At 51.9% G+C, this 9,415-nt stretch overlaps 1 protein-coding gene across 2 annotated transcripts; it reads left to right on the top strand.

Annotated features, from left to right (window-relative positions):
- The first annotated feature begins 2,065 nt into the window (after positions 1 to 2,065).
- Positions 2,066 to 9,095, top strand: LOC136493740 (protein Brevis radix-like 2). Of its 2 annotated transcripts, none has more exons than XM_066489887.1 (7): positions 2,066 to 2,173; positions 2,304 to 2,388; positions 4,519 to 4,691; positions 7,629 to 8,071; positions 8,196 to 8,340; positions 8,432 to 8,871; positions 8,960 to 9,095. In XM_066489887.1, exons 3-7 carry the CDS (start codon positions 4,584 to 4,586, stop codon positions 9,036 to 9,038), a joined length of 1,215 nt encoding a protein of 404 aa, XP_066345984.1. In that variant the 5' UTR covers positions 2,066 to 2,173; positions 2,304 to 2,388; positions 4,519 to 4,583; the 3' UTR covers positions 9,039 to 9,095. The 2 variants fall into 2 exon arrangements, with proteins under 2 accessions (XP_066345984.1, XP_066345982.1); XM_066489885.1 differs by having other exon boundaries at positions 4,516 to 4,691.
- Positions 9,096 to 9,415: the final 320 nt, after the last annotated feature.

Below are 9,415 nucleotides of genomic sequence, written 5' to 3'. Positions count from 1 at the left end.
CAACTTTAATGAAGTATGTCGACGGATAGGTGGCATGTGTCCCTAAGAGCTACATTGCATGGCAATGGACCAAACAACTTGGTGTTTGTTAAGCATGTGACAAATGTTCTATGTATCCAAGACAAAGTTACTAGCTAGCAAAATAAGCTAACGTCATGCTAACGACAAATACACTATGTAGTCGATGGGGGATGGTTGCGTAACTAGGTGCTCTAGTAATGCGTTGACGACAAAAAACATTTGTTGGACAGGCGAGTGATTTTTTAGTGTGGCGTGGCATTAGTTGGCTAAGCTCTATAACGACAATGACTGGTGCCAAATTGATACATGACAGATGGACTAGAGTAAAACTTTGATGAACCATGTTGACGGATAGGTGGCATGTGCCTCTAATAAGAGCTATGTTGGCAATGGCCCCAACAACTTGGTGTTGGCTAAGCTTATGACAAAGGTTCTACATATCCAGGACAAAGTTATTAGCTAGCACAATAAGCCAATGCCATGCTAACGACAACTATGCTATGTAGTCAATGTGGGATGGTTGCGTAACTAGATGTTCCAGCGCTGCACTTACAACAAAAACCATTTGTTGGATAGGTGACTGATTGTGTAATACAGTGTGGCATTGGTTGTCTAAGATCTATAATGACAACGTCAATAGCTGGTGCGAAATTAATACATAGGCCGTGGTATTGTGCAATCTTAATAATCATGATGCTTTTTTATAAAATTAATAGTATATGTCAAAGTTATAAAATAAAATGTCACTTATTTGTAATTGGAGGAAGTAAATCCATCACTACCATTGGGACCAATCTAATGGAGTATACGGAGATTTAGCTCTTGGTTTGTCACATCAATCTAAGTTTTAGTCGTGCAAGCCTCTCAGCGAAGCTATAGCATTATCATCGTTAACACTACCCTTTCATTGCCGTCTATTCGGTATCATGGACCTAACTTTCTAGAAAATGAAAAAGGGATCAAGAAAAATATGCAGTTGGGCTAGAGTACAATTTTGATAAATTAATTGATGTATAGGAGGCATGTGCCCCTGGAAACTATGTTGCTTATAGCGATGGATCTGACGGCCTGGTGTTGTTGAAGGATAGGTGGTATGTGCCCTTGAGAGCTACAATGCATAGAGTGATGGTGTCGACAACCTGATGTTGTTGGCTAAGCATATGGCAAATGTCCAATGCAACCGAGGTGAAGTTATTTAGCACAATAAGCCAATGCTACGCAAACGACAAATATTCTATTAACTCGACGTGTGTTAGTATGGCGCTTACAACAAAACTATGTGAGATCAGAGCGAGTGATTGTGCGGTATAGCATGGCACCAACTAAGCTTGTAACGGCAACTTTTGGGCACATACCACCTATCCTGAAAGATGGGTCGGTGCCATAAATATTATTTGTATGGATATTTCTTTAAATCGTGCCGAAAGATGGGGAGCAAAGGAACACATATAGGAAAGTACGTGGTGGATCGGTTCACCCGGTCATATCGGGCAAGGTTCAACATCACTTGTTGGGAAAAATAAATTAGTCTCTATAGAGCAGCCATGGACATTGTTGTGGATTCATGTCCGTACACAATAATCTAATATTAGTTGGAGAGCTGTAGTTTTTTCTTTCTCCAACTTCTCGTGAATTTTCTACCGCAGTCTTCTGAACATCTTGTTTGTTCCCTACCCGGTGCCACTGCTCTCACTTGCTCTCGAATACCGCCGGCCGCCACGAGATCACACGGCCCACAGAAGCATCATCGGAGCCGCCCCTACGTCGCAGTTCGGGGGTTCCGTTGCCATCCAATGGCAAGGCAACCAGGAGGAGGTGAAGAGCAGCTCGGTCCCACGAACGCTCTCGCTTTTCCCGATTCACTCACGCGGTCCGACCCGAGTTTAGCGACGAAATAGTCGCAAGTGATGATCTGCGCCCTGTGACTTCTCTTCCCTCCACGTCAGCTCCGGTCCTAGTCACCAGTCTGGTGTTGTCGTCGTAAGGGGTCGGCGGAGGCCTTTAAAAAGAAGAGTCCAGCCCAGCCGAGCGCACGAGGCCGTCTTCCCCATCCCGTTCTCCTTCGTTCTCCACCCACATCGCTCGTCTCCTCTCGGCGAGGGAGACCTCTTCAGATCACCGCCCGGACGTGGATTCTTTTCTTCATCTGCTGGTAAGTCACCCGCAGTACGGCATGCTCGGATGGATCCCCGTGGCCTGTTGGTCCTTGCTTGCAGGCATTGTATTGTTTTTGCTTCCCTGAACCAAATCCTAACCTTTTTCACTGTTTCTGTTCTATCCAGTTTGCCGTGGCATCGATCAATGGCTTGATTTTTATCGCCGTCGCGGTGTTGTTTTTCAGAGCTCAAGATCAACATCGTCGTCCTGGTACAACAAACGCTAACAACTCCTCTCCTATTTTTTTTCCTCTCTCTTTCTGTTCTGCTTTGTTTCCTCGATGTTCTTCTGTTTGATCTATTTCGTGGTTGAAGTTAAAAAGGCACTATTTCCTACGGAGTAGTTTTTAGCTGGACCGGTGATTGCGTTATCCTCTATCGGGGTGGGTGACTCCGATCCCAAATCGTACGTCTTGGTCGGTCCGGGCGTCCGGCTCGTCGACGTCGACGCGGCCGGCGCCGGCGGCCAGCCGGGGAACGGAGATAAAACCGTACGCGGGCAATGCAAACCGCTAGCTGCTGGCGCGGCGCGGCTGCGGGGGCGCGCACACTGTTTGCACGGCGGGTAACTTCGAGGACGCTGCGAACACGGACACTCTCTAGCTGCTGTGTCTATCAGTTACGGAGTAGTAGTAGTGTACCTGCAAGTATCGGCGTATCGCCGTCTCTAGCTCCATCTCGTAGTATTCAATTATCACCTGGCAAGGTTTAAGGTTGGTTGGCAAAGGCAGCGCCGCCGCAGCCCGCAGGTCATAAACGTTTCGTCGCGACAGCATCTGCAGCACGTCATAGAAATTCTAACGGAATTGGAAGGGATTAAAAAAATCCTACATCCAGATTTCAGAATCAGAAAGGGAAAAGGGCCGGGCCTCGTGCTGCGCCTAAAATCTTAGGCGGGTACGGCCCGTTGCCTCTTGCCTCGCCGGCTGCTGGGCGCTTAACGGGGCCCGGACGGCGCCTGAGGAGACCAATAAAGTCCAGGCAGGCAGTACGCTGACCTCGGCAAGAGAGAAGGGGAGCACGCCAGCAGCAGTAGACTGTTGCTGCTCACATCTGCGACTGCGACTGCGACTGGGACGTACGCCTCGTGCGCCGAGCTGCTCTGGCTGCTGGCTGCTGCTGCTTCGTTTGGAGTCTTCCCCATACGCATACGCGCCAGTCCAGCGTGGGAGGGGTGGGGCTGAGCCAGAAGCAGTAGCAGTAGCAGTAGGGCGTCCGTGGACAGGCAGGCGAGGCGAGGGCAATGGCGGCCGGCCCGGCCTGCTAGATTACACGGGCATTATTATAATAATAATAAAACAAAAACATGAGAAGCTTCGCTGCCCGCGCTCTACGCCGTATTTATTACCAGCGCCGGTGCCGCTCTGCATCGTATGCATGCAGCCACGACAACAACAGTTGTGGCATGCATCCGCCCATTACCTGCATACACCTGTTCTCACACCAAAATAATATTCGCTGGCTTATAAGCTAAAGATATGATCAAGCGAACTGGGAGATAGTGCCTTTGCTGTTCGGGAACAACAGCATGTGTGAAGTGAAGCTGATACACTGGCATTGGCATGGCGTTGCTTGCTCGCTCCGCTTCCATCTGTTTATGCTCCAGACCTCGGTCGATCTGCCGCCCGCCGTGCCTGCCTCGTTTACGTCTAGCGCCGGTGGAACTGCACGCAAGCTCTAGTGCTCTATCTGGTCCTCCCCTAGCTAGCCGGCTAGCCGCCTATACAGTACCTCGCATCTGCAGTGTTGAGTTGCCCCCTGGACGGGACAAGGCTTCCTTTGCCGGCGTGTGGTGTGATGCAGGGACGGAGGCCTTGTCCACGCAGAGCACAGGTACGGTTCGTCGTTTGTTCGTGCGCGGTCACCGGCCTGGCCTGGCCTGGTGCTGTGTGTTACTGTTTGTGCTCTAGCGACTCAACATAGTGATAGCGCGCAGATACAGTGGTCGTTGTCGTTGTACTTTATACAGTATTTGTTTATGGACATGATGTTAGCAGGGCAATGCAAAGTCTGGTTTGCATTTTACTGTGTTACACGCTAGCTGACAGAGAAATGGTGTACTACCACATGCAGCTCCTGCATGTATTATTTTACCATACATAAATGGTGTATCACATCCAGTATATCTCTAGGACGCGCTGGCTAGTTTTTGTGTGCATGGTTGGAGTTTGACAATGGATCGAATCCATGCGTGCACATGTTCAACGTGCGGACACGTTTGTACTTCTACTAGCTGCAGATATAGATAGATATACTTGTTAATTGCTTGCCTCTATCTTGATTTCACTTCTCGAAGATATATATATACTGTATATGAAACTTTAACCACCTCTTGCAGCAGTTGTAGGTTGTAGTAGATAGACGTTACAGAGCAGTGACTAGCTAGCTAGCTAAGGGCAACTGAAGATGCTGGCATGCATTGCGTGCTCGTCCAAGGAAGGCGGAGAGGACGGCTCCCGTGCCGCGGCCACGACGCCTCACGGCAAAGAAGCCGTCAAGTCTCTCACCTCACAGGTACCGGCCACATCCGTCTCGATCTCATCTGAGATCCCTACGTACATTTTTTTTTTATTGAGGGCATATCTCCCTCTACATGCATGCTACTGTCACTGCTACTCTGTACGTATTATTATTACTCTTTTCAAAGGCTCGCTAGCTAGTAGTAGTACTGTTTATCAGAGAGAGAGAGAGAGAGAGAGAGAGAGAGAGAGAGAGAGAGAGAGAGAGAGAGAGACAGAGAGAGAGCATACACAGAAGCCTCTATCTGACTGGCACACGAGCTATACGCACACCACTTCCTGCGCTGTGCACGCCGCTGTGCTAACAACATGCCGCTAGGATCGATAGGAATTGCATGCCCAAGTTAAGGGCCAGAGGCCAGTAGTGGACGCCTGCGGGCTGCGGCGCCGGGCCGTGTCGCAACCCGCAACCGAATTGAATTCCTAGCCTAACCGCACCGTGCAGCCGTGCAGGAGGAAGACGCCAATGGCCCGGTGCATGGTTGACGAGGGCGCATGAGACAAACAACGCATCGGCATCGGCGCATCGCCAACTCCTCCCTGCTGGCTGTCTCTGCGCGCATCGATCCTACGAGTACTTGGCTAGCGCCATCTGCTGAGTCACAGGAGTAGTTCCGCCGCCCCACGCACGTACGCAGAGCCAGAACCTTCAATTGGACGCCTACACATCACCGGTTGTCATGCCAAGCTCCGTCGCTCGCTCGTCGTCTTCGAAGGTCATTTGCTTTGTCCATGTCGTCGTCCCTGCGCAGCCAAAACCACAAAACGAACTCTCTGCATGCAAGCCTTTCCGTTCGTGGGTTCGTGTGAGCGACGGCCGACGAGCCTCCGCCCTCCAGCTAGCTGTAGCTTTTCCTTTTCCCCCATATACGTACGTACGTATTTACCACACTAGACTCAAAGACATGTATGGCCTACTGATGAAAGCATGCAGCTGGCCACAGAGACGACTTGCTTTGAACAGAGATAGCGACAACAACAACAGCTGTTTTGTCAAGCTTTATTTGCTGCAGTGATAAGACTGCTGCTAAACCATGCACGCTCAAAAGCGCAGCGTGAATGACAGCGATCAATCCCCTTTTATCAGTTGTCTAAGCTTGAAGGACATGCATGCTCACGGCGTTAGTTTTCCTCACCTCCATCGCCAAATAAAGCCGGTCAAGGGAGGATGAGTGGATGCCTGTGTGTGTGGTGGGGGATACTACCTATTGAGAAGCATGCAGCCGGGGCCCTTTTCTTGCTTGGATCCCCCCATCCCCTCGGTGCCGGCTTTGCAGCTTGCCAACGCTTTGCCGCCTGTGCCGGATTTGAGAGTTTGCTCCCAAACATTCCCCTACGCTAGCTTTATCACTCGCCACACCACTGATCACTCATTCTCTTTGCCCGAAAGGAAAAGGCCAGGCTACGCTCCATGCTATATGCTGCGCCGCTGCATCCACTGTGTCTGTGTGTGGGCGCGCCCTGCAACCGGATCACGCCATGGCTGCTTGCCTTTTCCTCGTGGAAAGGCATGCCGCGGCTGCAGTGTATGTAACCTGGGACATACTGGGATTTGCTTGTTGCTGTCGTTTCTTGAGCTCTCGGCAATCGGCATTCGCCATCGAATAAAAGCCGGCGCCGCGGGCCACGGCGGCCGCGCGCGCGTGGTCCACGGCCTCGGCCTGCTAGCATGCAGCCCCCCACACCCAGGGCCCAGCCTGGGCCTTCTCCTGCCTGCCGGCCGGCCGGCCGCGCCCTGGTCATGCACGGGGCGCGGATCATGCCGCGACGTCGACGTGCCGACGTGCCTTGCCGCGGCGACCCAGGCATCTGCGGCTGTAGTCTTTCCGTGCTCGCACGCAACGCATAACACATGCACGCGTCGCACACTTGCAACCGCACACCGGAGGAGGGGGGGCCAGCCCAGGGCCATATGCTGCTGCGTGCCCTGCCATTATGAACCGCAATCCTTGCATGCATGCATGCATGACACTGTGACACAGCATGGTTCCTTGTTGCAGACAAAAGGGTAAAGATTTGCGCCGGCCCCCTGTGTGTCCCTAGAATGAATCAGATAACTAGAGTGGTCCTCTCTGTCTCTGCGAGCAGTTCTTCAGCCTGTTTTTTTTTTCCTTCTATCTGTAATCTGTAGCCGTGTTCAGCCTGCTAATCGGCGTAGCTGCTTTGATTTAAGCGTGTGCGTTACGGGTATGCTTTGTTGAGTTCTCCATCATTAGCTAGGTGATAGTCATGTTTTGGATCCTTCATTAGTCAACAGTCAACATGCATGGATCATCCTTCTTGACCCTTCAAGATATTTTACTGATACTATGAAGTTCGTTTTTAAACAATAATAGGATTTCAGAAAATCTTTACAGATGCACTTGGACCACCACTTTCTTTTACAAATACTATATAGTAAAATCGATGTCGTCTAAAAAGGTTTTACGCACTAATTGTCCATATAATTGGACTGATTATATATTGATCCATCGGCCTGTTCGCTGGTTGGTTTCTGAGCTGGTTTGGGCTGGCTGGTGCTGGTTTATTGTGAGAGAAAAACACTGTTGGCTGGCTGGTTTGGGCTGGCTGAAACCAACAAGCGAACAGGCGCAGGTGTTTGTCGAATTTGACTTTTTATAGATATCCGGACCCGTTCGCTTATCTTATAATCCATACTTTTCAGCTTATTTTTTCAGCTGGAACAGTATTTTTCTCTCACACCAAATCAGCCGAAACAGTGTTTCGACTTGTTTTTTCAGCGAAGCGAACGGGCAGTATGCATACTAAAACCGAACAGGGGCGGTACTTGATAGCTACTTATATGCTAGTTCGAGTCACCGCTTACGTGCGTTACACTTGTTCATTCACTCTGGCCTATGACAATTATGACAATGACTCTTCGAGTGGTGGTGGCTAACTAGGCTCTCACGATGCAATGTGCTGTCTTCAGCTCAAGGACATGGTGCTCAAGTTCTCCGGCTCCAGCAAGCAGTGCAAGGGGACGACGGCCGGGACCCAGTCGTTCAGGGGCAGCGGGGGCAGCAGGTACCGCCGCCCGGCCTACCCCAGCTTCATCGACGACACTGGCTTGACGCCGGCGAGCAAGGTTCTCGGCGACGACTACTACCCGAGGACCGCATTGGCGGGGGCAGGCGGCGCCGCCGGTGGTGGGGCACGAACCGCGCCGTCGGATACGTTGGACATGACCAGGAGCAACCGCAAGAGCCCCGGGAGTAGTGGCTGGATTCCGAGCAAGGAGGCGGCGGACGATGTCATCGCTGTGGAGGACGCCGCCGTGCCCAGGGAGTGGACGGCGCAGGTGGAGCCTGGCGTCCAGATCACTTTCGGCACCATCCCGAGCGGCGGCAACGACCTCAAGCGCATCCGCTTCAGGTGTGTCGTCGTTACGCGACCACTGTTTCCATGCTCATGTTATTGAGATCATTGATTCTTGCAACTAACTCCTAACTGTGTCGTCCTTGCACATGCATATACTACGTCGTCGTCGTCGTCGTAGCCGGGAGATGTTCAACAAGTGGGAGGCACAGCGGTGGTGGGGCGAGAACTACGACCGCATCGTGGAGCTGTACAACGTGGTGACGTTCAGCGGCCGGCTGCAAGGGTGCTCCACTCCGGTGTCCTCCGTCGACGACTCCGTGCTGGTCGGTATCGCTACAGCACACTGCATCCATCCATTGTTTTGATCCGCTTTCATTAACTTGACAAAGTGTTGGATTGGATGCACGCACGCAGAGGGACTCGTCCTACTCCCGTGGCGGCTCGACGAGCAGGGGCAGCACGATCGCAGTGCCGCCTCCGCCACCGCTACCGCCGGTGGCAACCAAAGAACCGTTCGCTCGGAGCGCGTCGTTGAAGGCAACGGCGGCAGGGTCCTCCTCGGCACCGTACGCGGCCGTGCCCGACCCGTCCGACCACGTCTGGGCGCACCACTTCAATATGCTCAACTCCGCGGCGGCGGCCGGCACGTCCGCGATGGGCGGCGGCGGGGGCCCGTCGTCCTACGACCCGTCTCGCGCCACCACGTCGTCTCGGGACGAGGCGGCTTCCGTGTCCCTAAGCAACGTGAGCGACCTGGAAGCCACGGAGTGGATCGAGGAGGACGAGCCGGGCGTGTGCCTCACCATCCGCGAGCTCGGCGACGGCACCCGCGAGCTCCGCCGCATCCGTTTCAGGTATGTATGGCACTGATCAGTCATGGAGTTGCGGTCTTGCGGAAGCATCACTGACAAAATATAATTCCATGTTTCTGTGGTGTTGCAGCCGGGAGAGGTTCGGCGAGGAGAGGGCAAAGGTGTGGTGGGAGCAGAACAGGGAGAGAATACAAGCTGAATATCTGTAGAAGCGATCAGACAAGAGCTGTGAGCTGATGCAATTTTCAGGCCTGACGGGATAATCAAATATGTTTGGGGGGGGGGGGGGGGGGGGGGGGGGGGGGGGATAGATTAGGGAGATGATACCGCTATACTTGGTGAAAAGAATGTGAAGGGTGAAACTGTGAAAGTGAAAGAAATGGGAGATGGTACCTGGCTTTAGTTACCTAAACTAAACTAATAATAAGGTTGTACATTGTTGGTACCGTGTCTGGTTTTAAAGTTACTTTGTAATGTACATCTTGGTTCCTTCGTTGGTTTAATTTGCTTTTTAACTCTGTCCATTTCTTGCGGGTGTACGTAAGTATAGTACAGATTTTCTTGTGGGTGAAAATACAATAATGCT

The sequence above is a fragment of the Miscanthus floridulus genome, chromosome 11 (genome assembly GCF_019320115.1).
Source record: "Miscanthus floridulus cultivar M001 chromosome 11, ASM1932011v1, whole genome shotgun sequence".
NCBI classification, from domain to species: domain Eukaryota; kingdom Viridiplantae; phylum Streptophyta; class Magnoliopsida; order Poales; family Poaceae; genus Miscanthus; species Miscanthus floridulus.
This window is presented reverse-complemented; position numbering and strand designations above follow the sequence as displayed.

What these genes read in the sequence shown, in the direction of transcription:
- LOC136493740 (XM_066489887.1), top strand. Translation starts at nt 4,584, where the DNA reads ATGCTGGCATGCATTGCGTGCTCGTCCAAGGAAGGCGGAGAGGACGGC. An exon ending in TCAAGTCTCTCACCTCACAG is followed by an intron (nt 4,692 to 7,628) that starts GTACCGGCCACA and finishes TGCTGTCTTCAG; the next exon opens with CTCAAGGACATGGTGCTCAA. An exon ending in CTCAAGCGCATCCGCTTCAG is followed by an intron (nt 8,072 to 8,195) that starts GTGTGTCGTCGT and finishes TCGTCGTCGTAG; the next exon opens with CCGGGAGATGTTCAACAAGT.